This window comes from Dromaius novaehollandiae, chromosome 5, assembly GCF_036370855.1.
Source record: "Dromaius novaehollandiae isolate bDroNov1 chromosome 5, bDroNov1.hap1, whole genome shotgun sequence".
NCBI classification, from domain to species: domain Eukaryota; kingdom Metazoa; phylum Chordata; class Aves; order Casuariiformes; family Dromaiidae; genus Dromaius; species Dromaius novaehollandiae.
The window spans coordinates 12,994,312-13,010,467 of NC_088102.1; the positions used below are offsets into that span (position 1 = coordinate 12,994,312).

General features: G+C 52.5%; 1 protein-coding gene and 2 long non-coding RNA genes across 8 annotated transcripts in view; 1 reads left to right on the top strand and 2 right to left on the bottom strand.

The window, feature by feature from the left end:
• Positions 1-3,045, bottom strand: part of RCOR1 (REST corepressor 1) — an 88,083-nt gene extending 85,038 nt beyond the window's left edge. For 2 of the 5 annotated variants that reach the window (XM_064512062.1, XM_064512059.1), the window contains exons 1-2: positions 2,525-3,045; positions 2,387-2,443 (exon numbers count right to left, since the gene is read on the bottom strand). In XM_064512062.1, coding sequence (XP_064368132.1) covers positions 2,387-2,443; positions 2,525-2,708 — 241 coding nt within the window. In that variant the 5' untranslated portion in view covers positions 2,709-3,045. Of the gene's footprint in view, positions 1-2,386; positions 2,447-2,524 lie in introns of all 5 variants that reach the window. The other 3 variants (XM_064512058.1, XM_064512060.1, XM_064512061.1) reach the window with 2 other exon arrangements.
• LOC135328447 (uncharacterized) lies at positions 1,861-6,802 on the top strand. The gene is made up of 3 exons (XR_010389310.1): positions 1,861-1,954; positions 5,446-5,544; positions 6,169-6,802. It is a non-coding gene; the product is annotated as an uncharacterized LOC135328447 (long non-coding RNA).
• Positions 6,803-9,231: 2,429 nt separating this feature from the next.
• On the bottom strand, positions 9,232-12,656 carry LOC112989898 (uncharacterized). 2 transcript variants are annotated; one of them, XR_010389311.1, is made up of 5 exons: positions 12,570-12,656; positions 11,647-11,918; positions 11,384-11,463; positions 9,907-11,266; positions 9,232-9,457 (listed from the first exon to the last, which is right to left on the bottom strand). It is a non-coding gene; the product is annotated as an uncharacterized LOC112989898 (long non-coding RNA). The 2 variants fall into 2 exon arrangements; XR_003260942.2 differs by having other exon boundaries at positions 11,647-12,640.
• Between the last annotated feature and the right edge of the window lie 3,500 nt (positions 12,657-16,156).

The following is a 16,156-nucleotide window of genomic DNA, read 5'->3' on the forward strand; positions in this document are numbered from 1 at the left end:
CAACCAACCTCTAAAATTTCTAGTGAGAAAGAGATACAGCATCTGTGCACTTTGATAACACTGCTCCATCCATTTAACCTTGAAATTACCAGCGAGATGGGACAATTTAGCAGTTGCTTTGAAAATGCATCGCACTACAGTTTATTAGAATTGGGTTTTTTGTTTTGTTTTGGGGTTTTTTTTGTTGTTGTTGTTTTAAAAGGAAACAAAAGCGGCATATCAAATAAGCACAACATGGCCATTTAGCCATGCTTTTGGACTGGAAGAGATCACAGAACTCAGAGAAAAATGTTTTATTGCAAAAATATTCCTGAGTAATTCCACAGGCCAGGATATCAACACTAGATCCATTCTATTAAATATGTGAGCAGACAAAAGTTCACCTCAAACCTTTAATTAAAAAGCATATTAGGAGAAAAAAAAAAGAGGAAGGGAAACAGACAGACAGACTAGTAAAGTAGGATCCGATGCCCATTCAGGTCATCAGAAGACTGATTATTTACTTTAGGCCAATCTGCTAAGGGCTTGGTATTACACCATGTACTCAAACAAGAGCTTCTGTTGAAGCTGTGTTGGGGTACATGTTACTCAGAAAAAAATCTGCTTCTCCAGCCACACCGCACACTTCCCCTCCCTTCCACCAGGCATAGTGAAGAAGGCAATAACCTTTGCATAGGTCACTGTACATCTATAAGTTAAAAGCAGAACAATGCATACTGAACACATAATAGCGAGCGAGGGGCACGTAGTTCTCCCCCCACCCCCCCAATCTATTATGTTAGAGAAATGAATTGCACAAAAGAGTGCAATTTGCAAGGGTCAATGAAAAGCCGAAGTATTGTTGTGATACCTGGCTAATAGCCAGGAAGATGCCTGTTGTGTGTTACAGAAATGTTGCATTTGACCTACAGATTGAAAAACAGTGTCAACTGCTGCCTAACTAAAGGCTCCCCCTCCCCCCAGCACACTTTTTCTCCCTCCTCCCCCTTTCCTCCCTTCCTCCTCCTGGTCAACCAAGAAATGGAGTTCCCATGTGCCAAGACCTTGTATCTTATTTTGTCAAGAAAATGAAGGCGGGGGGAAGCAGGGAAAAGATTCTATAAACAAATGCAAGCGATGCTGAAGTTAAGAAAAAAAAATCCTGTTCACCTCCAGAGACTATAACGATTAAGACCAAAAAAACCTATATTTAATAATAAAAAAGCAACCAACATATCAGTACACAACATGAGCATGATCCAAGGGAAACATTTTCCTGAATTTGCACAATAGTTACTCTCAGGATTATTCTGAAAGGAGATATTGTAGCCTTCTAAATCATTATTTTTGTCTTAAGATGTGAGGCACAGAGAATTCAATTAAGTTTGGGCTAGGCAAGAGACAACTCCAAACGCTAGGCTCCCCAGATGGGAGGAGGGTCTCACTAGCTTTAACCTACAGTTACAAAGGAACAATGCAAAAAATTTGCTTACATTTCAAACTAAGGAGGTCAACAGTCTGCCTTTATATACACAGATATACACGGAGATACATCAATACCAACATGCTTCAAGCACCTGCCTTTCAGTACAGCCACAATCCCTTTGTTTGCTCAAAATTTGCTTCCATACCACTTTAAATTAGCTTACAAAGAACTGCAGCAGAATAGCTGGAATGTGAAATATTTTTGGAAGCCGAATGGCTTCTCATAAAGAAAGAAAAGGAAAAAAAAATACAAAACCAAGACATTTTTAAAATAGATAAATGGGTATTTACAACTTGATCTTTTTGAGTTCCACCCGTACGATCGAGTCCACAAACACACAAGTCCAGGAGAGGAGGGAAGGAGAAGAAGAAGAAAAAAAAAAAACACCTCCCTGCCATCCCCAGCCTCCCCAGCCCGGCGCTTCCCTGCTCTCCTGCCTGCAAAGCGCCCTCTGGAAAGCATCGAGACTTCTTTTATGAGCCGTGTGCGGTAGGGCTTGTTCCGGGGGGGGGGGGGCAGGGGACGGGGGGGGGGGGGGGTCCTGGCTCTCGCCCTGGATCCTCGATCCAGACAGAAAGGAGTATTAAAAAATAAATAAAATCTTAAAGGAGAAGGGGGGGGGGGATGGACTGGGGGGGGGTATTGTTGTGCCTCCCCCCCCCGGTTACCAGAGCGCGGAGCCTCCGCACCTCACTGCGGGGGGGTGGGGGGGGGCGGGGAGGACACGACTGTGCCCCAGCAGAGGGCCCCCCCCCCCCCCAACGCCGTTCCCCAACACGTTTCCCCCTCGCTGCTGCCCCCCCCCGGCGGGGCGAGCACCCCCCACCAAAAAGTTGCTGCCCCCCCCAACTCCCCACCAGCACCACCGCACGGCAGGGCCCCGCCCGGCCCAGCCCCCCCCCGCCGGTACCAACGACTTACCGGGGTCGAAATCGGGCACGACGGCTTGGTACTGGGGCCCGACCCTCATGCCGCCGCCTGCTGAGGAGCGGAGGGGAGAGGCGGCGTTAGCGCGGCGCGGCGCGGCCCGGCGCCCCCCGCCGCCCCCCGCGCACTCACCATGCTCCTCGTCGCTGGAGGAGCCCGAGCTGCCCTCCTCCCAGGAGTTGCTGCTGCTGTTCCCGTTGGGGGCCGCGGCCAAACTTTTATTATTCCCGTTATTACTGGCGCCGGCGGCCGTATTGTTGTTCCTGCCCCTGCGCTTCCCCGAGACCTCCGGGCCCTTCTCGATCATGGCTGGCATTTGGGGCGGGGGGGAGCGCGCAAGGAGGCAGAGCGGAGTTTAAAAACTGGTGGTGGGGGGGGGGGGGCCGCTGGGCTGAGCTGAGCTGAGCCGGGCTGAGCTGAGCTGAGCCGAGCCGAGCTGAGCCGGGCCGGGCCGGGCGGGCCGGGGGTGGCGCCGGGGGCGGGCGGGGCGGGCAGAGTCGCGGGCGGGCGGGGGCCGGGGCGGGCCGGGCGCGGCAGCGGCGGCGGCGACGGGAGCGCTACATCCCCCGCGACGGGCGCCCCGAACTTTGAGGCTCATCCCAGCCCTGCGCCGGGACTCCGTTCAACCTGCGCTGCTGCCTGCGCCGAGCCCCGCCCTCCCCCCGCTCCCGCCCCCTCCCATTGGCGGAGCCTACATTTTGGGAGGCCAGCCCGCCCGCCCATTGGCCGTCCCCGCCCGTCCATCCCGGCGGCGCGGCGCTTCCGTTTGCTAGGTTAGGTGGAGGCGTATCGCCGGGCCGTACGTGGTGCGGGCTGCGCGATCTCTCCGCCCAGCCGTGCTTCTCCTCGGGAGCCGCGGGGGGAGGCGGGCCCGCACGCCCCCGCCGAGGCGCCGCTCCCGGCCGGCCGGGCCTGCGGAGAGGCGGCGGGGGCGGGCCGAGCGGTCCCACCGCCCCGCGGGGCACTCCGCCGCGGGGAGGGTGGTGAGGGACTACTTTCTCCCCCCCCCCCCCCGCGGCGGAAGGTTACGGCGCGGCCGAGCAGTTTGAATGGGAGCTGATACAAAGCGCCGCGGCCCGGGAGGGGGGGCTGGGGGCAGTCGCGGTCGCTCCGCGCCCTGCCCGCTCTGGGGCGGTTGCCGGGAGCCGGGGGAGGGCTGCTCCGCGGGAGGGGGCGGCCCCGGGGCCGGAGGGGTCCGTTGGGGGCCGGGGGCGAAGTTGGGGTAGGGCCGGAGGGTCCCGGAGGAGCCGGGACGGGGCCGTGGGGGGAGCAGCGGGGGGGGGGGGGGGGGGCGTCAGGGGACCCCTGCTTGTCGGGGCCCGAAACTGCCCCCCAGCTCCCTCCGCCGAGCCCAGGGCGAGATGCCCCCCCAGGAAGCGCTGCCCTCGGGGGTGTTTTGCACAGCCCCAACCTGAAGCCCTCCCGGCGGGCTGCTGTGGGGGGGGCGGTGGTCCCCATGCTCTTCCCGTGTGACCCCCCGGGCCAATGCCCGACCCCCCCTTCCTGGTGGGGTCTGCTCCCATCGGTGGAGGTTCGCGGTTCGGGCCCCCGCCAGCAGCGCCAACGTCCCACCTCGCACCCCGGCGCGCCAGGCTGGCGTTGGGCGAGCCAGGCCCGGCCGCGAGCAGGCGGCCTTGGGGGTCCCAGCCTGGGAGTGGGGGTCCCGCCACGAGCGGGCGGCCTCGGGGGTCCCGCCGCCCCGCAGGGCAGCCCCGGCACCTCGGAGGAGCCCCCGAGTTCACCAAGGCCTGGCACAGCGCAGAGACCTCCCGCGTGGCCGCGAGCGCAAAACGAGGCTTTCAGAGCGCACGTTTTTGAGAGTCGAGGGGAAAAAAGTCATCTTCCTACGCGCTCGTCTGGGCTGAGCACGTGCGCGCTGCCGTACGGCACCGACGTGGGGAAGGGGTCTGTGAAAGGGGCGAAGGGACAAAGCAAAAGAGGAAGCGAGACCACTTTTCCTCTCCGCGTTTCACGTGTTTCACCAAGCTCCTATCGGCGAACCGCGTACACTTCGGGGGAAAAATGACTGCTGCGGGGGGGGAGCAGACCTGTCCTAACAAAAAAAAAGGACAGCCGAAGTGTGCAAACTGCTAGGCTTTATTTCCTGCGAGCCGTGCAGTAGGGTGAGGTAAAACAATGCATAATCATGGCAAGCAGCTTGTGGGGTGTGTCTTTTATTTTGATTCAAATTAACTTCTGTAGCAAGTTTTTTTTATTGGCCAATGCAATTAAAACGGCAATTTGACTAGCAGCGGTTATCTCATATCAGACAAACTGTCCCCAGCCGCTCCCCTCCACCCTCTGCCATTTTAATCCAGGAGAATTTGCAGAGGGGGAGGGGGAGAGGACTGCTGGTGACGGGCTGGAGTTTTTAACAGTGGGCTTATGGCTCCATTTTATATATTACTCTTCTTATCAGGGTGGTTTTACTTCTAGATGGTCTATCCCATTAGCAAGGGTCCTCTTTAATTTTCATGCAATGTTTTATCTGTTAAAATTCGGGAGAAAAGCACATCAACCTTTTTGAAATATATGTTAGCTCTTTTCAATATTTACTTTCTCCTCTATATCCAGTATGTGTGTATCGCACATGTACGCTGACAGATGCATTATCACTTTCCTTGATGTACACATGCATGTACATGTGAATGTAAAATCCATATGGTATTTATTGATCTGCAGCACAAAAAATAAGTTTATTTGTACTACATAACGATAACTTGTAGCTCACAAAACTAAATTTTATGACAGCAGCTTCTGACTACACAGTCTTTAAGCACACTGCTTCTACATCATGGGAATAATTAGTGATGCTCTTAAACCCCAGCACTGACAGCTGCAGATATTTCCCGGTGCAAAGTGTATTAGTTCTGCAGTGTGGAGTACATTTTCCTGATGGACAGAAATGCAAACACGGCAGAGCGTTCGTTATCCTGCTCCGCAATCCAATGCTTCTTCCTCAGAAATGCAAGGGGAGGACCTTAGCACCCTATTTTTCATTTAAAAAAATGAGCTTGAGTTAAATCCGAAAGGTTTTCCCATCTCCTTTGCAGGCCCCAGCCCTGAAGAAGAGCTCACCCAGGGGTGAGGCTGAGGCACACCTGAGCATTTGGCGTGAACCTGTGACCGCATATGTGCTTGCACAGAGACACGTGTGTACAACTTTGCAAATCAGGGCCTAATTTTGGTCGTCCTTCACTTCCTCTCCCTCCCTCCTCCTCCCGCGCTCAGAGCTGTTACCCACTCCGGCCTCAGGATTCAAACGCATAAAAGGTTTAGAATATAACGTGACTCTCTCAAGCTGTTGAACCAGGCACGGCATGAATTGCTTATTTTTCTTAAAACTTTGCCCCTCGGCCCTGGGCAGGATTTGGCTGCGCTGTCCGCAGGGGACAGGCCTGGAGGGGCAGTGGGTGATGGATGCCAGGGAGCACCGCTCGCTCGTGCCGGCTGGGTTCAGGAGCTGCCCAGGGGGAGGTGGGGGGTGGTTCCCCCTCCCATGGGTACCAAAGGGGGTCGTGCATGCATGTCTGTCTGTCAGCCCCCTCCAAGCAGGAAGTCTGGGGGCTGTCACGGCCGCTGGGCGCCTGTCGCAGCTACCGTCTTCATCCCAAGCTGGGCACTTTTTTTCAAACCTGTCGGTAGAAACTCCTGAGCCATGAACTTAACATTTCTAATGCAGAGGAAGCTTCTAGTTTCTAACCCGTCATAAAGCTTTTCGTGTTTGTTTTGCTACCGTAAAAATGATGTTGGGCTTCTTTCTTATTATTTTAAAGCTTTGAGAGAATGTCCCGAGACAGTGTTACAGATTTTGGTGTCATTCTGGAACTTGGAAAAATTCTTCTCTGGCCATAAAGAAGACTCTTCCTGGAGTGTAGGCGAGGGTGTACACGGAGACTGTGCACAAAGTACGGAATCGTATTTTGTATTTTATTTTTCAGCAGCAACAGTGAGTGCACATTTTGCAGCCTCTGAATACTGCAAATGCCAAATGAGCAAAGTCTGAAGCAACAGATACTCTTTCTCCAGCTCGTTCCACTTGCTCTGGAAATACCTGATTTGAAGACTTTACTGTTCCTAAATTTTAATTCTGCAAGGAGAGACAGATGAGGAGGAAAAGCCATGAGCACTAGCAGCGACTCCAACAGGCACAGGCTCTTGGTTGCCTGGAGTGGCATTTCGGTTCAGTGAGGCCATGATCCTACAACTGACTGCACCCATGTCCCCATATATCCAGCTGAGGTTCCTGAAGCCACGCATAGGATCAGTAGGAGGAGTTTCACATACGGTCAGTAGCAGACTGAGTCACATCACGCAAGGACAGAGTTGTTCTTAGTCCCTGAGCTTGGCTGGTGCTTCTGGACATAACTGTAATTTAGGTTATTTAACATTAAAAATGATTAATGTGTTCAGCAGTTTAGTTATCAAAGCAAAAGGGAAAAAATAAGTCTTTTCCTTATAAAGACAATGTCACCGCTATGCATGTTTACTGTAGCCTAACAGGTTGGACCAGGCAGGACTGCCTTTTTAAATAATTTCTTGAAATTTGGTTATCTTTGTCAAGGAAAAGGCTTCCCTCCTTGCCAGCTTTTAAATGAAAACTTTTTATTGCCATTAACCCTGTCAGTCCCACAAGTAAACTACAGAAGTAATAATGGTGTGGGGACACCAGACAGCCGAGCAGAGTTCTTTCCCCGAGGAAAAGTGAACTGTCTTTTGACTATTTCTCGATTTCCCCCTTGCCCACGTCAGTGTTTTGTGTCACATCCACGTGGCTGTCGGTTCTGGCAGCAAAGGGTTACAAAACCAAAAACTGATCCCATTTGCCTGAGTTGTGAAAAGCAGCTCTCACTTCACACGTATTGTGTTTTCCCTAAAAACAGACATGTTAAAAATGCTTACCTGAGTGAGAATGTGCATATGTTTATACATGGGTATGTATATACATATATATCCGTATATTTGGTTACTCGTAGTAGAAGGGACAATTAATCACTCTCTAGACTGATTGCTTTTAATACTGAAAAGCTATTAATCAGAAAAATGTTGCCCTTTGAACAAGGTGTTTATACAGTCAATGCTATTTTTTTTTCCCCTGGTGCTAAGCTGCTGTTGAAGCAGAGCAGAAATCGGGTTTATAATGTCCTACATTAGAGCTTTGTGCTCTGAGTTCGACCACGGTTTTGGCTGAAATTTGGAAGGCATGTACGGGAGCCGATGCCCGGCTCTCTTCGGTTTCAGGGGGACTTAGGCGTTCAAAAGCCAGATCTCTGGAGGCATTTAGATGCCTGAAGATGTAGACAGACATCAAGAGGAATTTTCAAAAACACCTATTTCTATATAGAAATCCCAAGGGACACCTAATTTCATTTTAAGATAAAGACCTTCAGAAAGCCTGTCCCTGCATCTCCTATGCCCTTTGGCAATTCTTCCTGGTAACCTTTCAGCCTGAAAGATGCTTTTGGAGAAGGAGCAATAAGGCAGATTTTAATCCAGCTCTTTATTTCCTGCTGGAGAGAAGGGCTCACATCTCGTGCCGAGCAGGAGGCCGGCAGGAAAGCACGGGGAGGGCGCTGGCGGGAGTGAGCGGGTGCAGAGAGGCTGGGGCCCGAGCACGGCTCCTGCCCGATGCCAGAGGGAACGAACTGACGGCTGGGCCTGGGGACAAGGGAGGGGATGGGGATAAATCCCACCCGGGCAGAGACTGGCGATGCCAGGGCAAAGGCAGGACAAATGCTTGGCCTTGGGACCTTGCACAGTGGGCACCAGCGGTGAAGGTGCTGCCCTGCTCTCCGGAGACCTCCCTTTGGCACGGCGCCTTCTCGGGGGCAGAGTTGCGGAGAGCATCCCATCTATCCCGGCGAGGTGCGGGTGCAAACGCCAGTGAAGCCCGGCTCAGCATCAGCACCAGGCGCTATTTCACAGCTCATGAACCAGAGGGGCAGGAGGGTCACGGGCCCGTGCGAGTTACCGGGAGCTTGCCCTTAGCAGGACTTCGTTCCCAGGCATACGGCCTGCCCCCGCAGGGCTTCCCACCCTCCCTCCCCTGTGCAGAGCCACTCTCGGCTATCGAAAACCCAATTTTTTTTTAAAGACTTTCTTCCTTTTTGCTCCTCCCCACCCTACACCCCCGAGCGGCGGTGACGGAGGTCAGAAGCAGAGCGCAGGAAGGGAGGACATGGAGATGGGGGTGATTAGGGAGCTCGGCTGTGGCTTTAACCCCTCCGGAGCCTCTCGGTGCCTTCGCCCAGAAACCGAGCCCTGCGTGCTGCGGGAGGACGGGCATCTTACCCCAACCAGCACCAGCAGCCTTGGGCAGCTGGCGGTTTTGCTCCACTCCCTTCTGCCTTTAAGGAGCAAATCCCCATATCAGAACAGGAACACAAGGTGAGAAGAGATTCATCATGCCTTAACAAAGCAAACATGGGGAACCAGGTTTCTTCCCGGGAGCTGCTTCGTCACAGGAATTGCAGCTAGTGCAGAGCTGGTCTGGAGAGACCATCGCTCTTTGGCCATAAAACCCTTGCAGTTCATCTCTCCCCATCATCTTCTCAGCAGTGGGGCAGCCAGTGCCAGCTAAATCCCGGCGCTGCTAAGGTCTGCGAGGAGAGGCAGAGCTGCAGGACAGGCACCAGCGTTTTCAGGGCGACCAGGAGTCCATAACTTATTTTTTCCCACGGGAGATTTAAATGAGAAAGCCACACGATCCCTTTGGGAGCCCCTTGTCACAGGAGCTGGTGGGACAAGACTGGATGCTGTACGTTAAAAGAGATCCAGGGGTTTAACAGTAGATATTAACGTAAAGAAGAGCTTTGCCAGGGATACAATCCCTTACGCTCCAGTGTTTAAATCAATCTTTATTTTCTGACTGATGGAGGAAGCTTTTCCCCAGGAGCAGCTGCTCAGGCGATGCTGTGGCGTTACTCCCCATGAAGCCTGCCGCCAGCAGCAAGGGGAAGCGCCGGCTGGATCCGGCAGAACAAATCCTCCATGTGAAACCCTGTACAGCGGAGGCTTCCCAGGCTCCCTCGGAGGCATCTGCAGCCGCTTGCTCCTAAAATCCTGCTGGAAAATCCCTGGTTTGAGTTTCTCCCAGCACAGCCCCCTGTACTCCGCCATTCAGCTCAAGCGCTCCCCACGCCATGGGCTGCCCTTCGGAAACCTCAGCCAGGGCTGTCCTGCAGGATCTCTGGCCTCTGCCGTTCCCATCGGTGAGGGAACGCCTAGAAACTCATCCGAAACCACTCCCAAAATGTGTAGTCATAGGTCCAAGGAGACTTTTGTGAGAGAGAGTGAAAACTCGTGGGCCCGTGTGCCCACACAGGTACGCGCGAGCGGAGGATATCCTCTCATTCCCACCTCCTGCCCTGCGCGGGGGTCACTCAGCTGGAGACCCTGGCAATTCCCTTTGCTGGAAAACTGGTACCAGAAGCATCAGGCCCGGCATTCCCGTGAACATACCCCTAAGGCGTATTAGGACTCATCAGGACTCGAGGGCCAACCTTTGATTTTACCTTCTCTCTTCCCTTTTTTCCAAATCCAATCTGGAGATCTCAGTCGCAAGTGGTCGCGGGGGGAGGAGAGAGGAGCCAAAGTCGGTTCCTCACTGCTATTTGCTAAAGAAAACCTTCAACTCACGAAAACCTGGAAAAGAAAAAAAAAATCAATGAAAGCCTAATCTGGTGTCAAGTGAAGTATTAATCACCAGCTAAAAGAAGAAACAATTCTTAAAATGTCATGACCTAGGACCTCCTAAAATCACTGGAAAACACAACCGCTGCGTTCCCGCCAGCCCGGGCTTTTCCCTTACTGCATACCGCAAGGTCCACATGCGGCCGCGTCTCCCGTGCCCTCCCCGACAGCGCTGAGCACAGGGGACGGGTGATGTTTCTCCACGGACCTTGCACTCCTGGCTCTGCTGGCCAGTGCCCTCGCGCAGCCAGGACTCACCTCTCCCGCTCCTCAAACCACGTCTTTACCCCGTGGTCTGCCCCTTCCTGCTTACACCCACGTGAACCGGGAGCTCCCACCGCTCCAGACTGGCTCGGGGACACGGGAAGGCTCTGCGCTGATCTGGAGCTGATATCTGGGAGCAGGGATCTGCCCCGTGCTGTTGCTGCGCCTGTGGTGGGCAGCAAGAGTGCTTTTTTCCGGAGAGGCTGTGATGCCTCGGAAGGGACCTTCACAGCCCACCGTGTCGATCTGAACAATACTCGCTTTCTGAAAACGTGGATTTTTCATATGACAGGAACTAATGGCCCTTTCAGAGTGGTTATGGTCTATCATGTCAATTTGGTTCCTATTCATGCATGGTAAGTGAATTTTTATAGCCAAACTAGGAGTCCTTAAAAACGGGCCTTACACTGGGAATGCAGATGTGACTCGGTGCCGGTTGTGACAGGAGAGCATCCCTGCCCCGTGGAGCCAGGGCCAGCACATCAGGGCCCCCATTTTCCATGCGTATAACATGACTCGCAGGCACCCTTTCATCTGCTCTGAGAGGCAGGGAGGAGAGGCAGAATTAGCCCCTCATTACAGTAATGTCTCACACACTTTCTGCAACTACTCCGCAGGCATCAGGAGAGGCCCCGGCTGCTGGAGCTGCTGAACACCTACATTTCCAGTTAAAAGAAACCCGAATGCGGGGTGCTCGGCAGCTCTGAAAATCCAACCCACAGAGCTTTAAACAAAGGCTTTTATGGAAAAAAAAAAAAAGAAGACGGGCTCGCCGTAACTTTGTTCTCTGCTGTGAGAGCTTTGTTGTGAAGGAAAAGAGTGCGTTTTCCAGACTGTCTGATTTCTCTTACGGCCTCCCCACTGCAAACCATACCATGTACACGCTCACGCCGATACATTCACCTGCCCATTTCACTGCTGGGAAAGAAAACAAAGTTGTCTTAATCATCTTCATATTCAGCATTATGAAAATTTCTGTCTTTTTTTCCCCCCATTCAGAGCCAGTTAAAATGTGAAATGTGAGTAGCCTGATACCTGCTAAATATTCCAGTTACCCACGTTGTACAGTGCGGATATGTGTCCAACCTCAGTGGCAACCTGGAGCTACTCTAACGCTGGAAAAAGCAAGAGAATAGAGGCTATAAAATGTTATTACTTATTTATTCAAATGTATTAACTGCGCCTCCCTTCATCTCTTGGCTCCTTCCCCAAAAACCCGTGTAACGAGCAACATCAAAGGCCTGGCCATCAGCAGGCACAACAGCGCCGCTAAAATTAATGCAGTTATACCGACTTACAGCCGCCGAGGATCTGGCAGAGCACGTGCAGCGAGCGCCTTCCGCTCCCGACACAGATCCCCCTCTGATCACCACTTCCCAGGTGTTTCTCAGCAGACCCCGGCGGCGGTGGCGCAGGAGCCGGTCCCACCCCTGCTCCTCGCACCGTCTCCACGGCTGCACCGAGCGTGCAGCCAGCACGGCCTCAGCACGGCCTCTCTCCTCCGAGACGGCACGGAGCCAAACCTGGCACTGACAGAGCAGATACGTACAAAGGAAAATCTTGACAGCATCTGTGAATAAAGAGTTTAAGAGAAAGGAACAAAATAATACCACATATGTTAACAGATTGAGACGGTAGCTATGGTGACCGCGGACAGACAAAGAACAAACCATTTTGACTGGATTCAGCCAATCCTTTCCGACAACAAACTGCAAGGATAAAGCAAACTTTTTAAAACCCGTAATGAAATCATTATTACAAACCCATTCCATGCTGCTCAGTCTGTTTGCTTTTTAAATTTCAGTTTCAGCTATTACATTAAACCTATTAATCTTTGATGTAGCCAAATACTTTCCACCTACTAAGAATGGGGATTTTTGCCCCTGCAAAAAAAAAAAAAAGAATATTTTTCATTGTTTGCATTTTCAGAAAATCTGACTTCTAGCTTGCCCCCGTCCTCCTGGCTGACGTGGGTGCTTAGCGCCTGCCCCGGCGGGCGCAGCGCCTTCTGCAATGCCCCGCGGGCTGCCGGATTTGCAGCAGCGCCGATCTGCAGCGTGGCCAGGCTTTCGGTGCCCCAGGAGCACAGCAGGAGCGCTCACGGCGGGAGAGGAGAAATAACACCGCTCGGTCACGCTTTCTTATGGTATTGCCTCGAAACGCTAAAGAAATGGTTAGCTCGATTTTCTGTGCAGCAAACCCTCACTAGATGGCTCCTTACAGCAAGTAAATATATCTGCCACGTGGATGGGGCATAACCCGCGCAGGAGCTTGGCAGGCAGGCTGCTGACCGCACTTAAGAGCTGCCTGAGTGTTTTGCACGGAAGAGGAGTGTATAGCGGCCGCAGGCGGGCAGGCGAGCATTGCACAAGCCCGCGGTGCTCACACACCACGTGCACTGCTCACCCTCATTGCGCGTTTTTAAGCTAACCTGCTTTGTGCTCAACTTCCCAACTCAGAAAGCAGAGCCAGGCCGGGGCCAGGGGTGCAAGCTGTGGGGATTTGGAGCAAACAGCTGATCCCAGCCCAGGTGATAGATAGCATTAACAGATTAGCATTCATAGATTAGCATTAAACTGAATGCTGTGCAATCGCCTGCAAAGCAAAGAGGCGGTGCTCGCCTCCGCGATGCCCCTCTCACCATCCCAGGGAGCCTGCACAGGCACCGCGCGTATCGACAGGGTGCTCTGGGCAGAAGAGCAAAAAGAAATGAGCTGTCAGCTGCCGTTAGCCTCTAGCGCATGGGTCTCTGTGTATGTGCCGGGCTGCAAGGTTATCCAAGTTGATCGTGTCCCCGTTAATGAGCGCTGTTAATTGGTGTCTATCCTGCGCTGGGGGAAACAGTGCTCGCTGCATGCGGAAAGTACCGCGGGAAGCGAAGCAGGGCAGTCTGATCTAAATCCACGAAATTGGAAGCAGATTGGAAGCAGGGTCTGAAATGGTAGAAAAATCTGCACATGGTGAAGGGATCCTTTCCCCCTCCTCGAAAACCAACATGGATAAATACAATGAACCAGGTCATAACCAACACTCGACACCGATGCAAACGTACGGATTAGAGAATTATAGCAATTACATTAAACAACTCACTGGAAAAAATTCATTATAGCTGCTCAAAAGAAGGTAGTCACATGTCTCATGAGCAAACGCAAGCCGGGCCAGATCAACGCAAGAATTTACTAATACAGTAATATTTGATGGTCTAATTAACAGAAGTGTTATCTTCCCGTAACAACGCGGGCTTAGAGTTTTTACAAAGTAGAACATTCTGTCTCATGTTTTAAAAAAGTAACACCTGATAGGCTTTCCTTTTTTCAGCGGCATTCCTTTGAACCGCCGTTGTTCACTTCAGCCCTTGGAAGCCGGGTTACCGGAGGAGATGGTTGGCTTTGAAGCGTACACGCAGGTTTTGCCATTGTTGTTTCTGCCGCTGTCAAGCTATTTCACAAATGTCACCGTGGCGAAGCTCACAAATTGCTAATGAGGAAGAGTCAAATTAGTGAATCCAGAAATTACGTCGGGATTTCACTCTTTTTACGAAACGCGCTTGCAGCAGGCCGTGTTACAGTGCCTCCAGCTCTCACAGCAACCAGGGGCAGCAGCTCGTGAGCCAGGCGAAAGGGGAGATGTGTCATCACCAGTGAGTCTCGGTGACACGCAGTGACGTCAGCGCGTCTGTAGCATCCAGGGAGGGATTTCTAATAACATAGCTTGTAGTTAGCACAGTTTATTGCTATTGCCCTGGGTGTGGGCAGGTATCTCAGCGGCTGGGACTTTGATTGCCCCCCAGGAGTTTCACGCTATCACTTTCCTGCTCTTCCTTTTCAAAACGGGAAGGGGACGAGACGCCTTTTTTGATAGTGGTTTGAAAGACCCGGCTAAGACCTGGTGGTGGCACCTTGGCCGTTACTGCTCCTCTGCATCCTCGGGGAGGGGCTCAGCCTGCCAGGGAAAGGGAAGGGCTCCTGCCTCAGCCTCCGCCAGTCCCAGCCCTTCTGCCACCGAATGAAAACAAAAAGAAAAAGAAAACCTCAACTTTGCAAATTTTCTTTCCTCTGTTTAGTTATGCATCACACTCAGTAGAGGAAAAGGGAAGATGCATCTTTGGGAATCAGTTGTGGGTTCCCCCGTTTTTCTTACAATCATGCAAGTGTAACAGCTGTATACACATGGGACTTTCTATTTTCATGCAGCTTTACACCAAAATAAAGGCCTCAGTTGTTGCAGTCAATGATTAGGCTCAATGTTATGCCTCTGGGAATGGGGAAGCACAAGGGCTCAGAGGAACAGAAAACTTAATGAGTTCTTTATTTGAAGAGGGAAACATTTTCAAAACGTTTTCCAGAGCTCACAGAACCGATTCAGAGGCCGTGCATGCATCCTCTTCTGCAAGATGCAGCTCTTCCAGACGAAAAAATTGTAACTTCTGTCTGTTCAGCAGCAGCCCCTCACTCAAAGCTCCCCAGCCCTCTGAGCCCACAGCTGAGCTGCTGCATGAAGAGTCACTTGTCTGTCCAAAGGAAGCTGCTTACCTTTATGTGGCTTGGTAGATCTTCTCACTAGCAAGGTCCATCCTGGCGTGCCTCCCTGCGGGACTCTGTATACACCAAGGCATCACCTAGAAACCAACCTCCAGCTCTGCAACAAGCTCCAGGAGGAGGAGGAGGAGGAGGAGGAGGAGGAGGAGGACCAGGGATTTGCATGCACTTGCCTTGCCGCGGAGCCGGGGCGAGGAGCTAAAGTTGTCCTGCTTCATCCAGTGATGACTGGGAGTTTAGGATGTTTCTATTCAGGTCCTTATTTCGGCTCTAACGCTCCTCAGGGGTGGATTTTAGACTGGAAATGGCACTCTTGACTTTGCTATTGCCCCAAACAGACCAACAAAATTTAACCTGCTGTTTCTTTTCCTGCCTTTTTAGGCAGTTCCAAACCCCTGGCCAGAAATGGTAATTACTCTGCCGCATCTACTCTGACAATAAAATTTGCTCTGCTGTGTGTTTTTCCCCCTGACCTCCCCCTCAAGTCTTACACCACCAAATCTAACCGAGGTTTTCAGGTGTAAAATGGTTATCACCCGCTCGGGCGTTACTCATAGCTCTTGGAAGGGGCTGCAGAGACCCCAGATAGGTGGAGATGCAACGTGACAGCACACACGGCCATGCGACCCGCCAGCACCATTTTTCCGGGGCGTACCCAGCACTCCCGTCCTTCTGGGGTTGTCATCCGTCCTGATGACGACAGCCGCAGCTCTAGTGATTTTGCTGCATGTCGCTGTGTCGCACCGATGTGGACAGCGAAACGACCTGCGCCATGACCAGAGTAAACCAGGCAAAATGCATCCATGTCTAAAATGATCTGCTCAAAGGTGGTGTCACTGCCGCCAGCTCCCCTGGCTCTCCGGTCCCGCACCATGCAGGAGGAGTTTGCAGCCGCTGCACGGCCCTGGCGTCGGCTCTCGCCGGGCTTCACGCACTCCCCTCGCGCTGGGAAGCTGCGCGCCAGCTCCCTTTGCGGAAAACGGGCACTGTTGTGGGGGGATTAAATAAGCATCCAAAAAAGCAACAAACAGCAGCTATTTACATGGTCTCACATCCCCTCATCTACAAATAACAAACATCCCCAATTAATAAAGCACAAAAGTCCATCTCATGATTGTGGATCTGGGGAAATACTGCAAAAAAAGTAGTTATTAATAATTTCTCAAAGTCGGGGTGCCCCCAGCTTCAGTAGCAGCTTTCAGTGCATGCCCCAGCTAATAAGCCTGCTGCAGAACAGTCTCCAAACAGGGGATTTTAAAATGAGCACTGG